The sequence below is a fragment of the Hirsutella rhossiliensis genome, assembly GCF_020360975.1.
Source record: "Hirsutella rhossiliensis strain HR02 chromosome Unknown scaffold00002, whole genome shotgun sequence".
In the NCBI taxonomy this organism is placed as follows: Eukaryota; Fungi; Ascomycota; class Sordariomycetes; order Hypocreales; family Ophiocordycipitaceae; genus Hirsutella; species Hirsutella rhossiliensis.
The window spans coordinates 5837350-5856281 of record NW_025408668.1 but is presented as its reverse complement, the minus strand read 5'-3'; the positions used below and the strand labels follow the sequence as shown (position 1 = coordinate 5856281).

General features: G+C 58.9%; 5 protein-coding genes across 5 annotated transcripts; 4 read left to right on the top strand and 1 right to left on the bottom strand.

Annotated features, from left to right (window-relative positions):
• Positions 1–1985: 1985 nt before the first annotated feature.
• HRG_02272 (rgp1 domain-containing protein) lies at positions 1986–4509 on the top strand (the record flags this gene model as incomplete). Its single annotated transcript, XM_044860743.1, has 2 exons — positions 1986–2532; positions 2759–4509. The coding sequence occupies 2 exons, from the start codon at positions 1986–1988 to the stop codon at positions 4507–4509; spliced, it is 2298 nt and encodes a 765-aa protein (XP_044724376.1).
• Positions 4510–7040: 2531 nt separating this feature from the next.
• Positions 7041–10094, top strand: HRG_02271 (uncharacterized protein; the record flags this gene model as incomplete). The annotated part of the gene is made up of 1 exon (XM_044860742.1): positions 7041–10094. One exon carries the CDS (start codon positions 7041–7043, stop codon positions 10092–10094), a length of 3054 nt encoding a protein of 1017 aa, XP_044724375.1.
• A 670-nt stretch (positions 10095–10764) lies between these two features.
• On the top strand, positions 10765–13714 carry HRG_02270 (uncharacterized protein; the record flags this gene model as incomplete). Its single annotated transcript, XM_044860741.1, has 5 exons — positions 10765–10782; positions 10838–11662; positions 11717–12020; positions 12075–12967; positions 13052–13714. The coding sequence occupies 5 exons, from the start codon at positions 10765–10767 to the stop codon at positions 13712–13714; spliced, it is 2703 nt and encodes a 900-aa protein (XP_044724374.1).
• Positions 13715–14031: 317 nt separating this feature from the next.
• HRG_02269 (PIGA (GPI anchor biosynthesis) domain-containing protein) lies at positions 14032–15580 on the bottom strand (the record flags this gene model as incomplete). The annotated part of the gene is made up of 2 exons (XM_044860740.1): positions 14032–15028; positions 15099–15580. The coding sequence occupies 2 exons, from the start codon at positions 15578–15580 to the stop codon at positions 14032–14034; spliced, it is 1479 nt and encodes a 492-aa protein (XP_044724373.1).
• Positions 15581–16041: 461 nt separating this feature from the next.
• On the top strand, positions 16042–18780 carry HRG_02268 (DEAD/DEAH box helicase domain-containing protein; the record flags this gene model as incomplete). Its single annotated transcript, XM_044860739.1, has 2 exons — positions 16042–16374; positions 16432–18780. 2 exons carry the CDS (start codon positions 16042–16044, stop codon positions 18778–18780), a joined length of 2682 nt encoding a protein of 893 aa, XP_044724372.1.
• Positions 18781–18932: the final 152 nt, after the last annotated feature.

The following is an 18932-nucleotide window of genomic DNA, read 5'->3' as shown; positions in this document are numbered from 1 at the left end:
GCGACAAGTGCGGTTTAGAACTATCGAAATCAATAGTCACGTCGCGGACGGTGATCTATTGAGGAGGGGTAGTTGGTAGACAATATGTGACGGTACAAGTGCACGAACAAGGTCGGGTGCGACTTGGGTAAAGTGATTGTCTACGAAGAGAGAAGGAGGTTCCTAAGGAAGACTCTGACTTTCGCTATTTACATGAATCAAAGTGAGACATTTCATAAAGTATGAAAGTCACATGATCGTTCCCTCACAGCCCTTCCATCAGCCTCCTGTTTGTTCGCTCACATTCGCCTCAAAGGCCAAGCACACGCAAATCGTCAGCGGGGGCTGGGCTGCCTGGAATCGCCGCTCTTCAGCCTCACCTCGCGTTCGAAACTTCGGGCCATGGCCGTTCTTCACCAAGTTCCCGGTCTGACCGTCAGCGTCAAGGTCGCTGGTCAAACCGCTACCGAATACCACGCTAATAAAGAGGATACGCTTCCTCAAGGGAGCAGAGACGACCTCATGGACAACAACTCGGGGAAGACAGCAGAGCCACTTGCCGCTACCCGCTGCTATATCGAGTCCACCTCGGGCCTCTGCTTCAGCTTAGAGGCTGAAATCACATCCGAATTCAAAATTGCCGCGCCCTATAATATCCTCTGGTTGAGCCTCTACATCGATGGAGAATATGCAGGGGGCGTATACAAATCCGTTGGCGGGAGAAAACCCTCGAGACCAGAGACCCTAACAGTTGACCGCACGTGGACGTCTACGAATGTTTCTGGGAAAGTCGTTGAACAATTTTTCAAGTTCGCTCCTGTTTCAACAGGTAAGCATGTTACGTTACCTACAGAACAAAACTCACATGGCGAATCCTAACTGCTATGAAGTCGAGGATGCCTCCCAAGCAACTATCATTCATGATAGTCAAATGGCCAACCGTTTGGGTACAATTTCGGCAAAGGTACTCCTCGCTTACGGCAAAAAACGCTCTGCAAGCACGGCCATAGTCGGCTCTCGCGATGAAGATGGGTTCCAGCTGGCAGAAAAGTCAATGAAGGGACGTGAGCTTAGCCATGGAACAGGGTACGTGACACATGTTCGGATTCCACGATGGCATTCCGCATGAATGTCAACCAAGGCCATTCTAGGGGCGGAAGGATTTACAATGGGACTGAGAGACTTGCGCAGAATGGGGTTGACAGACTTGCGCAGCTGAGACACATTTTCTTTACTTTGTCTTGCTCGGCTTGGAGGACGAGAGGTGCTCTCTGCCTCATAACGATCTTGATATGTACCCTACTCTCGCTCGAGGCCTCATATTCCGCGAAATGAAGCGAGATTCAAACCACCCAAACTGCTTCTTGTGGGCACTGGGCAGTTCACTGGGGCGAAGGACAACAAGAGAAGGTCGAGCCACGTTCGCAGGCAGCAGAACTTCCTGCATGGTGTAGTCTGCAGGGTCAACTCCAATATCTTGTCCAGCTGAGCGCATAGGTGAACATATTGATACTTGGAGGTGGTTCAATCCTTTCATCCTCTCAAAACGGAACTTGGCATCGCCAACAGCAAGGAGCCAATGAGAGCGCCCGGGCGTCCACTGTAACTGGCGAGTGCTCAGATGTAACTTATTCTGCGCCTTCAGATACTTTTCCGTGATGACAAAGCGCGGCAGTGTTGGCGCTAAAAAGAAGTGTACCCACCTCTCCTGCGGAACCCACACCTAGTCTATGTAGAGCTCGCACGCTCGGCTCCGATGACAGGCTTCTCCAAGATACACCCAGCGAGGATCAGCCGATTGGCCCCGGGCACGAGCCAGACTGGGCATTTTCCTTCCAGCTGTCATGACGTTGACCGAAGCTTGTCCCATCTTCGCCAGCTCCGTCCCGCCTCCGTCGTCCGCCGCCGCCAGCACTGCGCTCTCGGAGAGCCGCCGTCGACGGAAATGACACGTCTGAACTCGCCTGGCCGCCCCCCTCTCGCCGCCACCTCTCGCTGAAGCCGCAATGTCGCCCGACGCCCAAAGCAACGTCCGCGTCTTTGTTCACTGGTGCGAACAGACCGTCTTCGCTGGCGAGGAGGTCAAATGCACAATCACCTTTAAGAATGTCGCCCCGGAGCCCCATCAGCAAAAACACACGTCGTCGCAGCAGCAGAAGCCCCCGCCGACGAGCGAGCGCCAGAGGCTCGTCTCTCCCTTGCAAAGCCGCGCAAAGGCCGCCTCAGGCCTGACGTCGCCGCCGCCCGCCGGCTCGGTCAGAGGTCATCGTCGCTCGGCCTTGTCGCTGAGCGTCCCGGCTCCCAGCTCCCACAGCCGGTCGGGTTCTATACAATGGCCGCACACGCCAAGCAGCGGTGACTGGCGCTCCGGCCACGCCCACAAGCGATCCGTCTCCATTGTGTCGATTGGCTCTGCGAGCGCCGCCGATGACCATGGCACTCGAAACGAGGGCGGTCCCAAACCCCAACGGCCTCACCGTGGCCACGGCCGGGCAGCCAGTCTGCAGATCCTACCCCGGGCACAGTCCTCGACGGCCTCGGGGCCGCAGTCAGGTAATGTCGCCCTGCAGGTCTCGTCTCCCATCATGAGCTAACTGGTCGCAAGCATCTCTCCTGCAAAGCTCTGCGGCCCCTCCCATGTTTCATGCGTCCTACCCTCCAGATCGATTCGGGCGAATGACGGGCGCATCGACTGTTCCCAACACCCCGAGCCGGCCGGGGCTCCGCCGGTCACCCTTGGCCTCCCCTCGCCCCATGCCAGACTTTAAATTTCCTCTAGCCATGTCGTCAGGCTCCGAACCACAGGAGACCCCGAAGAGGTTACCAGGGCAAGGCTTGCTCAGTCCACAGGACGGATCAAACGATCACGGCAACCTGAGCCACCGACCAAAAGAGCAGCCACAAGCCCCCAACGACCGTCTCTCCGCCCGGCTCCTGTCCAGCACGAGCGCGCCTGGAGGGACACCGCGCAGCAGCGGCGAGTTTTACTCTGTGAGCAATCATTCGTCAGAGACCCTGGCGTCCGAATACGTAACCCATCCCCTGATGAGGGGCAACAACGGACGCCAGCCCCAAATGCGCCGAAGCTCGGGCATGGCCTTGCAGCAAACGCGAGCTCCGGAATCTCTCATGATGGGCTACGCTCAGATACTAGGCTCCTTCTCCTTGGACGGCTCGCTGATCAGCTTGGGGCCGTTTGAACAAGTCAAGAAAAAGGCGGCGGTCGGTGGGCGAGGCGGAGGAGTTATCGGCTTGGAGCCTTCGAAGCGAGAGACTGGACTTTTACGGAGCTTTGGTTGGGGCAACATCAGCAACACCATCGGGGACCTATGGGGGGGAGGAGAGCTGAGCACCATCAAGGAGATACGCGGAGTGGCCAACTCCAAATCGGTGCCTCTCCTGAGCACTCCCCAGTCCATCCTGTTTGTCGATCTGCAACTGGCGCCTGGAGAGAGCCGATCATTCGAGTACTCCTTCAAGCTACCAAAGGGGCTGCCGCCAACTCACAAGGGCAAAGCGGCCAAGTTCTCGTACAGTCTTGTGATTGGGACGCAGCGGGTTGGCGGCGTCAAAGAACAGCACGTGCGGTCGGTCGAAGTACCGTTCCGCGTCCTGGGCAGTGTTAACGGCCACGGTGAGATTCTTGGACACGACCTTATGAATCCGTACGTCCTCTTACGAGATGACGCCGAGGTAAAGAGCCTCGGAAAGGGCAAGAAGGAGGTGCAACAAAAGGCACCGGGTGATTTGCCAACGACGGGCCATGAGTTTCTCGCCTACGTGGATGAGCTGGTGGCAAGTCGGAAAGACGCGGCTATCTTGCTGTCGCCAACGGAAGCGAGCGACCCCAAGCGGTCGCCGGCGCTCGAAGAGGCCACGAGCGCCAAGGACGCAATCCACCTTGCCATCATGAGGAGCAACCTGGCTGTCGACGGACAGCAGAGCCCCAACCGGTTCGAGATTGCACGAAACGGGCAGCGCGTGGGCGTCGTCATGCTCACGCGGTCCGCCTACAGGCTGGGGGAAGTCGTCACCATGGCCATTGACTTTACCGATGCCGACGTACCCTGCTACGCGGTTCACGCGACCCTGGAGACATCGGAAAAGGTGGATGTGGCGCTGGCGGTACGCTCAGAGTCGAGCATTCACCGGGTCACGCGCAAAGTGTACGCCGCATCATCCGAAGCCGCCCTCTACTCTCGACGCGTCATCTTCTCCCCGACGATTCCCATCACCGCCACGCCCGAGTTTGTGACGAGCAGCATCAGCTTGGACTGGAAGATTAGGGTAGAGTTTGTGGTTCCATATCAGGGCAGCGAGACGTCGGGTTCTGAGGAGCCGCAAGTTCCGCACCCATTGTTGGAGCAGATTTCCCAGGACGAAAAGGGGGGGCTGGTGCTGGTGGCAGTGGAGAGTTTGGCCTGCGAAAGCTTTGACGTGTCGGTGCCGTTGCGCGTGTATGGGGCGGTTGGCAGTGGGTTAGAGCGCTTGGAGCGGGATGAGGCTTCGGAGCAGGGCCTGGCGGTATGAGGATGCCGTGAGATGATGGGCTATCCGTATTACCTAGACACTTGGATAGAAGACATTCCATGCACCGCGTATCCCTGGTGGATGGGTCCCGTGACAGAGACGGATGCTGTCGTTGGAAGCATAGCCGCCGAACGTGATGATGCAGGGCCGTCACGGCTATCCACTACGACTTGGTTCTACCCGTCATCTGCTTGAGTCTTAGGTCGTTGAGGGATGCCGAGTGTGTTGGCCTGAGACGAGGGTGAGATGAGAGGCACTCCCCTGGCAGGCTGGCTGGGGAGAGATGACCATCAGACTGAAGCTGCAGGGGTGAGGCTGGGCTGGGGAAATTGAAGCCACACAAGGCCGATAGCGGGCGCGGATGGGCAACAGGCATTGATTCGGAAGTACGAAGGTGGATGCTTGTATGGAGTAGAGATAGGTAACTTAGATGCCATGTGGAACTGGCAGATGGCCGTTTCGCGTCTAAGCCTGCAGTATCTGGTGAGGACTAAAGTCGAGGGGGGATAGCTTCATCCGCCACTAGCATGAAACTAACTGGGGCCCCCTGGGGGCAGTACATACATGCTGACCATGCCATGTTTATCTGACAGGTCGAGGAGTGACAGGTCGAGGGGTGAGATACTTTGGGCACAGGTGACGAATGGCATGGCGTTTTTCATCGACGTCGTATCGTGCTGCATGTACAGAATGTATCATCTCGCGGCAGCCCGTGCTCGTGAGGCAATGACGGCCGTGGCCCAACCCAACGCGACGCGACCGCCAGAGAGTCGGTGACGGGCGAGCATGTTGCGTTGAGACAAGGGGGGGAGTTGCGGAGCAGCCGTTGAACTGAGGTCTTAGCGGCTTCCGCAATGTTCCACGATTTACGGATACAGCAAGTAGTCTTGTTCTACGAAGTATGTACGTAGACGACGGTGACGGACGATGCCGCGCTCACTTGGAATTTTCATCGGCAACAAGTGAGGCGCACGAGCCCCCAGGTAATTACAGTAGCAGACGCTCCCCTGTCGAACATGGCTTCACTGGTGATTCGGCTCGTGGTGTGCAAGACGGCGGCAATCTGCACAACGATGCACATGTGCGATTAAGCACGACACACCGGCCTGGCATCTGCAATCAATCAATCCACCGGAGCAATGCATCGGCCGCTGGAACTGGGGGGATTGGCTGGCCGACATGCAAGAATGGAGGACGGGTCCGGATGGAGGAAATATTGAATTCTGCGGCGCCATCCGGATGCAGGAGGGGATTGGAGGAGCGTCGAGCCAGTGCGTGCGGGAGTATCCGAGGCTTTATTGTTGTGACGATTGACGACTGGAGAGACAATTCTTTTCCACGCCCGGATGACATCACCACCGGGGCATTGTCCTCTGGCTTCAAAGAGCCCGGGCGCTTGAAAGCTCCAGAGGCGAGCTCGCGCACAATAGATTGATGATGATAAGATCTGAATTGAACAAGGAGAGAGAAAACTGGCCACGTGCCTTTATAGGCTGTCGGCTGGTGGTGATGACTTTTGCTGGGTTGAACATGTTACACGGCAAAGAGTCGCCATATTTTTAGGCCCCAGTAACCACCCAGCAACCCCAGCAACAGTGGCGGGCGCTGCAACCGGCCCCTCTGATAGGCCCCTCGCGGGGCATGCGGCGGTTGAGCGGCAACGCCACTCCCTGGCCCAGGCTTTCACCTGTTAGCGCCCTCTCCGCTTCGCTAACAATGGCCCTAGCGCAAGAGACCCCTGTAGTCCGGCTCCACCCAGCCCCCGGGAGGACTGCGAGCAGCTGGTGCTGCTACGGAGTAGAAGCTCAGCAAGCTGTCCGGGAGCTGTGCGCTCTGAGTCTGGGCGGTAGCGGCAATGGCAAGGCAACCATCCGCAAAAAAAGGAAATCGAGAAGAGACAAGAAAGAATCTGCAGGGCCGCTCCTCGCCTCGGCTGTCTCTCTCTCTCTTTCTTCCCCTCCCCTCTCCCCCGATTTGAACTGCATGCAGATGAAGAGCCTTGTTTCGTCCGGCACTTGCTGCGCTCGTTCGGCTCTCCCACACTCTTTTTCTAACCGGCCTCTCTCTTACCTATTCTCCTACGGAAACCCCCCCTGCCTTCTCCCCTACTTATCACGGTCGGTGACCTGACCCGACCTCGTCCCATCCATCGTCCTGGACCAGCCTCACCTTCCCTTCGGCCCTCTTGTCGCTGTGAGTAGTTAACTTAGTGGCCGTCCTTGCCAGTCAGTCGCTGCCGCGACCATGGCCGCTCGCACCGATTCGTCGCTAACCCAACGGCTTCACGCAGCTTTCTCGCGGCTGACCTCGCACGCCCCAGACATTGACTTACCTTCTTTCTTTTTCTTCTTGTCCTCTTTGTGAAAGAATAATAATCTTTTGTGCCGCTCCCGACTCCGCTCCGCGCAGATACCTGGCAAGCCCTGTGCTCTCCTCGTCCAAAAGCTTCCCACGTCGATGACACCCCCGAGTCTCCTGCTCCTTTCTTACGACGGCTTCCCGGCGACCCTGAGCGAGTCAATGGCGATAGGATGGCCGCGACTCCCTCTCACAATAATCGACTGACGCTTACGCCGTCCAATTCCCCCTTTCTCCCCCGCCCGGCCAAGAGTCATCTGCGCGGCCGCTCTCTGCCGGAGTCGAGGCTCTCTCTCAAGCGAGTTGCCGGCACCACATGCCGCTCACCGACGGGCTTCGACACCGTCAACTCCCTCTTTGCCTACCTTGCCGGCGGCGCCGTCGTCGTTGTCGATGCGCAGGGCCAACACTTCTCACAGCGCTTCTATCGAGCTCGGCCCTCGGCTGTGCCCGTATACTCGGCGGCATCGTCCCAGAATCCGTCTTCGACGCCCACCGCGACGACGCCCAAGGCCAACGACAGTCGAAACCGCGTGGCCCCCAACCACAGGGAATCTCAATGCAGCCCTGCCGACTGGGCCGATTCCCCGGGGTCGAGGACCTGGACCAGCAGAGAGCGCATCAAGGCCGCCACCTGCCTTGCTCTCAGCCGAGACGGCAAGTATCTGGCCGTCGGCGAGACTGGCTATGCTCCCCGAGTCTTGATTTTCAGTCTCCAGGATGCCTCGTCAGACACCCCGCTAGTGTCCATCAGTGAGCACGCCTTTGGCGTCAATGCTGTCGCCTGGTCGGCCGACTCCAAGTATCTCGCCTCTCTCGGTGCCGCCAACGACGGCTTCCTCTACATATGGAAGATTGACCCTCGCACTGGCGCAGCCAAGCTCTTCCAGCAGAACAAATGCACCTCTTACATCAGGGACATGGTGTGGATGGGCAACAGCCTCGTCACCCTAGGCTTGCGCCATGTCAAGGTCTGGAAGATTGAGGATGGCCCGACCATCTCGCCGACCAAGCAAAAGTTCTCGAATGAGCCGCCTCCCAACACCCCAACGGCGCAAAGACCCCTGCCGGGCCGCAACATGCTCCTCGGCGATTTGCTCGAGGCCACCTTCAGCTGCGCGGCCGTCGACGGCAACAAGCTCATTGTGTGCACCGAGACAGGGGACGTCTGCATCTTGCACAATGACGATGGGCAGATGAAGCTCGTCAAGGTCCTGAGCCTGGACTTTTCGGTCAGCACCATCAACATTCGCGGCAATGTTGCCTACATTGGAGGGAGAGATGGCCATTTCGCGACTCTTGACGTGGCAGGAGTCATGGACGGCCGCGCAGAGAGCATCTTGTCCGTCGCGGAAGCGTCTTCAGGCATCGTGGCACTGGGGTTTCTTCCCGACATGCTCGTGACGATTGACTCGAAGCAATCGATTGACCTTTGGACTGCCGACTATGTTCCCGGGCAGCAAGCCGAGGCAGTCGCGCATATTCCGATGCCGGGACACGGACAACCAATCGCAGGCGTCCAGGCTCTTCGAAAGCCGAACAAGGCCAATGCTGCCTTCGCGACGTGGTCATACTCGGGCAACTTTACGTTTTGGGACCTCGACGGCCAGATCAAGTCGACCCTCGAGGTTCCCATGGACGCAGCCGAGCTGGACGGCGAGTTGGAATTCGTGAACAAGCTGACATGCGCCCAGACCACCGGCAATGGAAAGCTGCTGGTTACCGCAGATCGCCTGGGCATCCTAAAGGTCACTGATGCTGATTCGAAAGAGTGTATTTTGGATACCAAAGCGCATTCCTCAGACTGCAAGTGCATCTGCATCTTTGACGAGGACTCGAAATTCATCATGGCATGTTGCGGCAGAGACCGCACGACCCAGCTCTTCCATCGCCATTCCAACGGCAACATTGAGCACTTCCAAACTCTCGAGTTTTCGGCCAAGGTTGTCCAGGTCCTCGTACCGACGGAAGACAAGGTCATTACCTGCTCGCTGGATCGAACACTGCAGGTCCACGACCTGGTCTCCAAGGAAGGCGACCCGGACGTTCGCGCGGCCATTTTGTCCAGGGTCATATCTCTCCGGGCCTCTCCAACCTCCATGGCCATGAGCCAGGACAACAAGACCATCTTCGTTTCCCTCCTCGACCGATCTATTTGCCAATTCGACGTCTCGACAGGGCGGCAACTCTCGTGCTTCAAATGCATAGATGAAGGTGGCGTCGAGTCGACCGTCCTCGAGTCCCTGTCCGTCGGGCAGTGGGCACCCAAGGACATGGAGTTCCTGCTTGGGTCGTCAAACACGGATAAATCTGTACGAATTTATGATGCCAGCTCTGGTGCGTTTCTCGATCGGGAGTGGGGACATACGGAGGCCATCAACGGGGTGTGCCTGGTTGACGATGATGATGGGACGAGGAAGATTGTGAGCGTTGGGTCGGACGGGACAATAATGATCTGGGCGCTTGATTCTAGCGACCTCTCGTCGAGACTGACTAGCAGGGATCCATCACCAATCAAGGAGGCCAACTCGACTCGGCCGACGCTCAGGAAAGTGCTCTCGAAAGTAGAGCTTGCCGAATTTCAGCGACCACCTAGCTCGGGAGGCCGTCGATCGCCTTCACGATCACTGCAGCGCCGGTCATCTCGACTTAATCTGGGCGCAAACCCGACAAGCATACGGACACCAACTTCAACACTGCAATCCAGCCCATGCAACAGTACGATTATGGAGGACACGCCATCACGCCGGCGTCCATCGACCGGAAACCAGCCCGATAGCCCTCCACCCAGCCCCAAGTCGGAAAGGTCTAGAACCCACTCGCTTTCAGCCGCGGGCAAAGGCGCTCGGAAGAAGACGTCCTCGACATCACTTCACGGCTTCGGCTCATTGAACACGGCAACGGAGCAGACGTGCCGTGCTCTGAGAACCTACAGAAAGAAGCTGTCGTCGTCGGAGCCAATTACCGCCGACGTGCTGACCGACTTGGACCACGAGCTGCGACTCACGGCCACGGCGCTCGGCGACCGGGCAATTCGAAGCAAAGCCATCAACGAGACGGTCTTGAGTGGGCTTCTGGATGAATACTCGGAGAGACTGGTTACACTGCTCGATGAGAAGCTGCAACTCTCTCATCGTGCGAAGGAGAGGGGGGATGAGGACATGGAAGAAGACCGCCGCCGCAGCTCGACGGGCAGCTCGACGTCATCGTCGTCATCTTCGCCGTGACGTTCCTTTCAATTTCTTGTGTTATCAACAGCATTGAATGTGGGTTGGTGATCCACCAGGGGTGGAATGGGGTCATGGCGTTCTGGAGTGCCCTTTCAACACGGAAGAGCGGGTAATAGAAGCCTTGCTCTGGGGACGGGGTTTGCTCAGTGAACAGTTTCACGGGAACATGATACCAGGCGTTTTTATGGTTTTATCAGCCATGTAGATGTAGACTTGGTTGATTGGGCGCCGTCAGCGCCCAAAAAGGACTGCCTCGTGTGAGGTCTCTTCCTTGATGTCGTTCGGTTTCCGGGTGATCTGAGTAGTAATGAAGAGCATCTGGCGAGCGCAAGTGCCGAGAACAGGCAAGAGAGGAGCAGTGCAACCGTTTTCGTCTGCGGGATTGAAGGGGCACAAAGTAGTCGCGGCTTGGTTGTTGGGGCACTGAGCATCACGTGACTCTGCATGGGCCAGAACGTCTTCATGGCCGACGGAATTCCTTCCCCTCTTGATCTTGAAAAATTTCCAAAACAACCTCAACCTTGCGCCACATCACGTGATTTCAGGCCAGACGGGCTCGACAAGGAATCCCCGGAGGGATAAAAATCAAGATCCCCCCGCGATTGGCGACCGACGAAGGCGGCCTCATTGAAAAGAAAGCACCAATTACACTCGCACCGCCAGCCCAATGAAATCGCCCACGACGGTGCGCTGAGACTCGAAGTTGCCTGCAAACGAAGGCGCGCCTCGGAATGACGTAGGGGACCGACGGGGGCTGCGATATCTCGTCTCGGGACTGGAGAGCAACCGTGGCGCCGATTCATCTTGCCAAGCGCGAAGGTCCCCTCGGGCGCTGGCGAGGAGGACCGTGGGGCATGAACAACAACAACCCGGCAGCCTACACGCCCCTCGAGTCGCTCTTCTTGTTCCAGTCGCTGCTGACGCACGGGGTCGACACGGGAGCTTTTGCCCGCATCTCGGAGCTGCTCAAGAACAATGCCCTCATCAAGGGCGGCGACACGTACGACCCGGCGCGGCTGACGCCCGAGGCGCTGCAGCACCTCTTCCTGCTGCTGCTGCGCCAGGAGCTCAAGAGCGAGGCCGAGCGTCAGGAGACTGCGGATGGGCCCTCGTCCCCCGCGTCGCGCAAGAGGAAGCTCGGCACGCCTCCGCTGCCGTCGTTGAAGGATTCTCACGAGCACATCGAGAGGCTTCCCGCCCTCATCGATCGATTGTACGCCCGGTACCGAGAGCATATTGTCGAGCAGATCCGAGTAGACGAGCGTCAGTTTGTCACTATCCAGAGCCAGATCCAGGTCCTCGAGAAGAACGAAAAGGAGAGGCTCGCCAAAGCTGCCAGTCAAAACGGCACGCCGGCCCTCGCCCCTCGCGACAACAAGCTCCCCGCGTCATCGCAAACGCCCAGCCAGTCACTTTTGCCGCCGCCGACTCCGGGCACAGCGGCTGGCATCAAGCGTGGACTAACCCCCAACACGCCAGTCCAGCCGACGAAGCCACCAACAACTCCGTCCGTCGCCCAACCAACCATCACACCACCAATTCCTTTACAAGCAAAAACCCCTCCCGTGCGACCGTCCCCTTCGCTCAAGCCGGCAAATGGACCGGGCTCGGTTCTGCAGCCACCAGCGGGTCCCCCCCAGGCCGCGCCACGAGTTTTGCAGCCGCCGGCTCAGCCTCCTAAACCCGCCATCTCGCCGCGACCTGAGGCCAGCAGCAAGCCCAAGGATGGCGTCGTGGCCACCCCTCTTCCAACCACGCCGACGGGGGTCTTGAAGTGGGAAAAGCCATACCAGCCTCCCCAGGCTGGCCAGACCCCCCAGGCTAGCCAGACCTCCCCAGCGGGACAGCTTCACCAGAACGCGCCAACTCAAGCGACCGCCGCACCAAAAGGTCAGCAGCCTCAGCAGCGACACCCGCAGCAAGGCCAGGCCCCCGGGCAGACACCTGGCGCGGCATCGCAGACTCGGCCTCTCGTAGGCAAGAACCCAGCTCCCCCACCTCAGACCACTGGGCCCTTGGCCGCCCCGTCACAGCCAGGACCTCCTCAGTCGGCATCTGCGCCTGCTCCGCCGTCAGCTCGGCCGCAGTCGACAACACCCGTCATTCCTCCTGGACGGCCGATCCAGCCGCAGCAAGCCCAGCATCCCACGCCACGACCCATTGTTTCCGCATCTCCGACACCGCCCAAAGGTGCCCCTGGGCCTGTTGCGGCCGCTCAGAAATGGCAACAGCAGCCCCAACCTGCCGCACCAAAAGCCCAACAACGCCCTTCTACCAATACCTTTAATGCCCTACCTGCCTCCCAGAAGGACAAGCTGCTTGTCCCTCCGTACGGGGCCAAACCGCCTCGGCCTGCCATCCCCGAGCACATCATTCGACAAGCTGCCGGGACGCCCGTAGCCAAGCGCCTCAGCCCTGTGGCAGCACCTCGGACGCCTGGATACACCACCCCCTCGGCGCTGACTCGAGGTTTTGGGACTAAATGGGCCTCGCACTCGACGCCCTCGACTCCGGGGCCAATCGTGGTAGAGCCAGAAAGCCCGGCATACGAGCCTGTGAGCCCCCCTCCTCGAGCGACTTCCATCACATCGGAGACACCCAAGGCCGGGAAGAAGATGCACCCCAAACGGACTCCTCAGCCAGAGCCCTCTGCGTCAAGGCCTCGTGGTCGACCGCCACGCAACCCACCGGCGAGTGCTACGCCTTCTGTCAGCAGGAGAAGCCAATCGGAGGCGTCGCAGGCGGACGAGCTGTCCATGGACTATTCATCACTATCTGCCAAGATTAAGAAGGAGGTTATGACGCCTCGGCCGCATGACGACGCGGGCGAAACGACGACGGACGAGAGCGTGCATGGACGAGCACACATGGTGACACCTGGCAGCGTCTCGTCTCGGCTGGCCAAACGGAAGCGGCCAGAGACGCCGCCTGAACCGCCGTCGTCGTCGAGCCAGGTGCTCTGGACCCGAGGCTTCACAAAGGTGTCGTCGTCGGCACTCGACCAAATCTCGAGCCACCGGCACGCCAACATGTTTGCGACTGGCGTCCGCGAAAAAGACGCGCCGGGTTATCGCCAGATTGTGCTTCAGCCACAGGATATAACATCGATCCGGGCTGCCATCAAGCAGGGGAACAAGGCGGCCGTCCAGGCAGCGAGCAGCCTTCCCGGCGGTGACCCGGGCACCGCAAGCGTCTGGCTGCCAGTATCCGAAGACCTCGTCCCGCCCAAGGGCATCGTCAACAGTGCCCAGCTCGAGCGCGAGCTCGTCCACATTTTCTGCAATGCCATCATGTACAACCCCGACCCGGACCGCGGGCCGGGGCAGTTTTTTATGAAGCGCTCCCAGAACGAGGAGGAAGAGGTGGTGGGCTACCACCTGGACGAGAACGGCGTCGTCAAAAACACGCGGAGCATGTTTGTCGAGGTGGAGAAGCTGCTGGGCGACCTGCGGAGCGCCGAGAAGGAGCGCGGCGTGCCGCCCCTGTCCAGCACGCGCCAGGCCAGCGTGGCGACGCCGGCGGACGACACGGCCGAGGATGAAGATGAGCTGGCGGGAGACGGTAACCACACAGCGACGAGTGTCGTCAAGAGGCGACGCATTGGGACGAGGGGGTGAAGCGGCATTGGCTCGCTGAACTGCCATTTTTGACAGTGGACGGCTGTGAAGGTTTGAGAGGCTTGAAGAGTCACTTTGCGTTGTTTTTTCCACACGACTCTAGCGATTCCAGAAACAGCGCGTCAAACCAATATAATTCAACGCTGTTCCGGCCAAGGGGGTAGATAGCCTTATGAGTAGTCTAATGCTGGACGGCAGATATCGTGAAAGGCAGACCTTATGTGTCATGAACGCTCCATGAAAAGGTTCCGTTGCGCCGTTCACAAGTGTGCCCATTGACCGCCCTGTTCCCCCTGTCAGTCCCAAAATGACGGCTATTAATCTAACTTGGAGGCTCCGTGCGATCCGCTAGAGCAATTACTCCTCCCGCCCTTCTTGGTGTGCGTGACGAGAGTCTTGCGCGGCCAGTCTGGACAAATGTCGATGTTTTCCCTGGGAAAATACCACTCGAGGAAGAGAAAGAAAAGGTAGTCGATGACGACGCAGAGGCAAAACAGCTTGCCAGCCCATATGCCGCAGCCGTAGTAGCGCTTGAGGCGGTCTATGAGGGCAAAGTTGCGGACGCGGCTGCCATTGTAGCCGCCTGTGTCGAAGCCGTAAAAGGCCTCCTCGGGGATGGTGCCGGTGACGCCGTCATAGACACGCTCGGTGCGGAGGGCCACGTTTGCCCACGAGTACATCTTCTTGACCTGATCGTGAAAGCGCTCGGTGCGCACCTTGCCGGCGCGGACGGCGGTGATGGCCTTGCCGGTGGCTAGGACGAGGTCGTCCTCCTCGGGCTTGGCAAAGGTTGTCATGTGGGAGGGGAGGACCTCGGGGATGCCGCCGACCTGGGTGCAGACGACGTACAGGCCGCAGCTGGCCGCCTCGACGATGACGGTGCCAAAGGCCTCGGTCAGGGAGGGGTGGAGGTAGATGTGGCCGCGGATCATAACGTCGCGGACGTCCTCGTGGCGGATGGGGCCGAGCATCTCGACGCGATCCTGTAGCACGTTGGTCTCGATCATCTGCTCGAGGTCAATAGCCTTGGGGCCGGATCCGGCGATGACGAAGCGCGTGTTGGGGTGGTTCTCGAGGATGCGCGGGATGGCGGCGGTGAGGAGGTCGGTACCCTTGTTGTAGAAGAGGCGCGAGATGACGATGATGGTGATCATGTCGTTGGGGCCGAGGCGGTTGGGGGGCGGGTCCGAAGCGAAGCCCGTGGCGGGAGACGAGGGATAGTCGCGGGGGCGGAAGTTTTCGGCGACGACGGCGTTGGGGATTACGGAGACCATGAGGGGGTCGAGGGAGGCGCGGAGGACGGTGTTTTCTTTGCTGGAGGGAAGAGGTGGAAGATTAGCCAGAGGATGTGTGAAGATGGCCACGGGGGTAAAAGTGGACGCACCACGTGTGGCTCACACATATGCTGTGATCAACGTCGCTCAGGGTAAACTTGAGCAGCTTGTTGGTCAAGATGCTAGCAGCATCTGCAAAGCCAAAGAGCGAGTGATCGGTAAAGACGGTCCTCAGCCCCATGGTCCTGGCGTGCAAGATGCCCTCATGACACAGGCTGCTGAGGCTGCCATGGCCATGGACAATCTCGATGCGCTCCCGGATGCAAATGTTGCGCAGGATGGGGAAAAAGGAGAAGACGGTGGGGAAGGTGGTGTGGCGGTAGATGACGAAGAAGGGCACGTGGTAGACCTTGAGGCCGTTTGTGAGGTAGCGGATGCCCTTGCGGTCATCGTGGGCGTGGGTGATGATGATGACTTTGTGGCCGCGGTCGATGAGCTTGCTGGAGAGCTGGTAGATGTGCGACTCGACGCCGCCGGGCTGCGGGAAGAAGAAGTCGCTGACCATGGCGATGTTGTACGTTCGGCGCGCCATATTGGAGGGCGGGCGGGCGTGGCACGAGGTTGATGAGGTTGAGAATCGGTCGGCGGTGATGCTTTGCTGCCGCTGCTGGTGCGGCGTCTTTCCGCTGGCTGTTCACCCCATCCGTCCTGCCCCTTGTGTGAAGGGGCAAATTGCTGACATCGGTTGACAAGATTTGCTCATTTCATTTCATGCGCAACTTGTTGTTCCTTGGGCTTGAGGCATGAGAGGAGGCTATCATGAAGTGTGTTTCCGTACGGAAGCAACTTACATGTTGAGGTTGGATGAGGTCAGCGGGTCCTTCCGATGTAGTGTCGCTGATAAGCTGGCGGTGGGGAGCGGCAGAATTGCGATAAGACCCGCGACCGCCCAAAATTTCCCACCAAGCTTCCCCCAGAGTCTGGCACAGCCTCCGCCTACATGCCATTTCGCACTTCCCTCTCACCCACCCCAGGGCAATTGGTTGGGCCATCATGTATTCGAGATACATACCGCCGTCCAAGGGCCCCAAAGCCGCTTCTATTTCGAAGCCGCTAGCGCAGCCCTCACCGGCGCCGACCCGCACCCTAGACGTGCCTCCTCCGGCCCCTGCTGTGGCCGCAGCGCCGGTCGACGGGTACGGCTATGCTCGCTACGTCCCAGGAGCCCAAAATGTCAAGAAGCCGGTGGTTCAGTACTTTGACGACCAACCCAGCCCGCCAAAGCCCAAGCGGAAGAGGGAGACAGCGGACGAGTCCCAAGGAGTTGGCGAGCAGGAAAGCAAGAAGGCGAAGACGCGAGGAGGGCAGAATGGAATGAAGCCCGCGGTGATTCAAGAGGGAAATAAAGGCACTCAGCAGCAGCAACCGGATTCAAAAAAGAAGAAGAACCGGAGAAAGCGAAAGCAGAGAACCAGGGCCGACGACGACGATGATGATTCGTCAGACTCCGAAGACGACCCGCCGAAGCGCGCTCCTCCCGAGACAAAGCGAGATGAAAGCTTTGGATCCCCAACCGTTGCCGAACAGAACGACACGCCAAGCAAGGCGAAGCGCAAGGAAAAATCAAAAAAGGAGAAGTCTAGGACGAAGCCTGCCAAGAGAGCTCAGACATCCGAGCTCGCAGACAGCGATATCGAAATGACTGATGTCAAGGAACCTGCTCATGAAATGGAGACGGTTCCTGCACCGGAACCGCAAGCTCTCGCAGAGAAAAAGAAAAAGAAGGACAAGGAAAAGAAGAAGAAGAAATCAGACAAAATCGAGTCTACCATAGACCCACCAGAGCAGGAGGAGGCACCACGGCACAAGGCAGTTCTCGAGCGAAAGGCGAAGTCTTTACAATTTGCCCGCAAGGCTGCTCAACATGTTGACCCAAAATCTGAGGAGGAGCCGGCTGAGCTGCACGGCTTGAAACCCCTACCGCAGCCGGCGGTTGTGGCAGACGACGACTCGAAGCCGACATACGACACTCTTCCTTCCTGGTTGGCGAACCCTATCCGCGTTTCTCAGGACACCCGACAGCCCTTTACCGAGCTCGGCATCCTGCCCAGATCGGCCCGCTTCCTGGAGCAAAAGGGGTTTGCGGAAGCGTTTGCGGTCCAAACCGCCGCCATACCGCTGCTGCTGCCCACCAACACGCACCGCCCCGGAGACGTCCTGATATCCGCCGCCACTGGCTCTGGAAAGACGTTGGCGTACGCGTTGCCAATTGTGCGCGACATTAGCCAGGGCCTTGTCACACGGCTGCGCGCGCTCGTGGTTTTGCCCACCCGTGAACTTGTCAAGCAGGCGCAGGAAGTGTTTGAGATTTGCGCAAGAGCCTACGACGGCGAGGAGCGAAAGAAAGTCCGTATTGGTGTGGCTGTCGGCCACCAGTCGATCAAGGCCGAGCAGCATAGCCTGATGATGAGCGAGTCGCGGTATGATCCAGAGGCTTACAAGGTGCTCAAGGAACAAGATGCTCAGCAATCGGGACAAACATCCGACTCTGCGAACGGGGATGACTCGCTTGATGCTGGCGCGGACGGCGGAGAGAGAAAGGATGCTCGACTCGGCGCCTGCGAGGGTGAGGTTGTCGACTTCTGCTCCAAGGTCGATGTCCTGATCTGCACTCCGGGACGACTGGTCGAGCACGTGGAGCAGACGCCGGGCTTCAGTCTCGACTACGTGCGATGGCTGGTGGTGGACGAGGCCGACAAGCTCCTGGCGCAGAGCTTCCAGGGCTGGCTGGACCTCGTCATGGAACGGTTCAAGGTGAAGCGGTTCGGCGCCCGGGACTTTGCCGACATGGAGTACTCAGGTGTCCGCAAGGTGGTTCTGAGCGCGACCTTGACGAGGGACCTGAGCCTGTTGAATCAACTGGACTTGAAGCGGCCACGACTGGTGGTCCTGGAGAACGACGGCACCGTGCAGATTGCCGAGCATACACTGCCGCACTCGCTCAGGGAGTTTGCGATCAGGGTTCACGAGACTAATTTCAAGCCACTGTATCTGCTTGATCTCCTACGAAGTCGAGACATGGCAGCTGTGCTCACAGGCAGTGACCCGGCTCTGTCTAAGCAGAATGAGGTTTCAGACTCGGATTCGGACCCGGATACAACCTCAGACTCGGGCTCCGATACGAGCTCCGACTCTAGCGATACCAGCTCCGACTCGAGCGACGCAACATCCGACTCGGACGGCAGTTCTGTTCGTGACTCGGACCCGGGACGAACACAACCCCCGCTTCCCCAATCTCTCATCTTTACCAAGTCCAACGAGGCTGCTCTCCGGCTTGCGCGCTTGCTCGAACTGTTGGACCCGTCGCTATCGACCCGCATCAGCACGCTTACCTCGAGCACGCCTACACACATCCGCCGCAAGGCGCTGCGGGCGTTTGCGACGGCGTCTTCCCCGGTCCGCCTCATTATCGCATCGGATCTCGTCGCCCGTGGCATCGACATTCCCAAGCTTAGCAACGTTATCAACTACGACCTACCGCCGAGCGTGGCCGGCTATGTCCACCGCGTGGGGCGGACGGCGCGCGCGGGGCGGTCTGGCTGCGCGTGGACACTGGTGGGAGACGATGAGAGCGGGTGGTTCTGGGGCAAGATTGCCAAGGGGCAAGGGGTGCGGCGAGCACAAAAGGTGGAGAGGACGAGGATAGAGGAGATGGGCGAGGAGCGGATAAAGCAATACGAAGATGCCCTGGCCGACCTCGGCAAGGAGGCGCTCGAGATGAAAAGGTGGTGAGGCTGCCGCCATTAAATTTTTTGTTTGCCTAGAAAAAACACCCTCAAACTCCCATGCGCTCCAAAGAAAAAGACGAAGGGGAATTAAGCGTCGCTCAGTTGTTCGATGTCGCTGGTCGTGGTCCCGTTGCTGGCTTCTAGATTCGTGGAAGC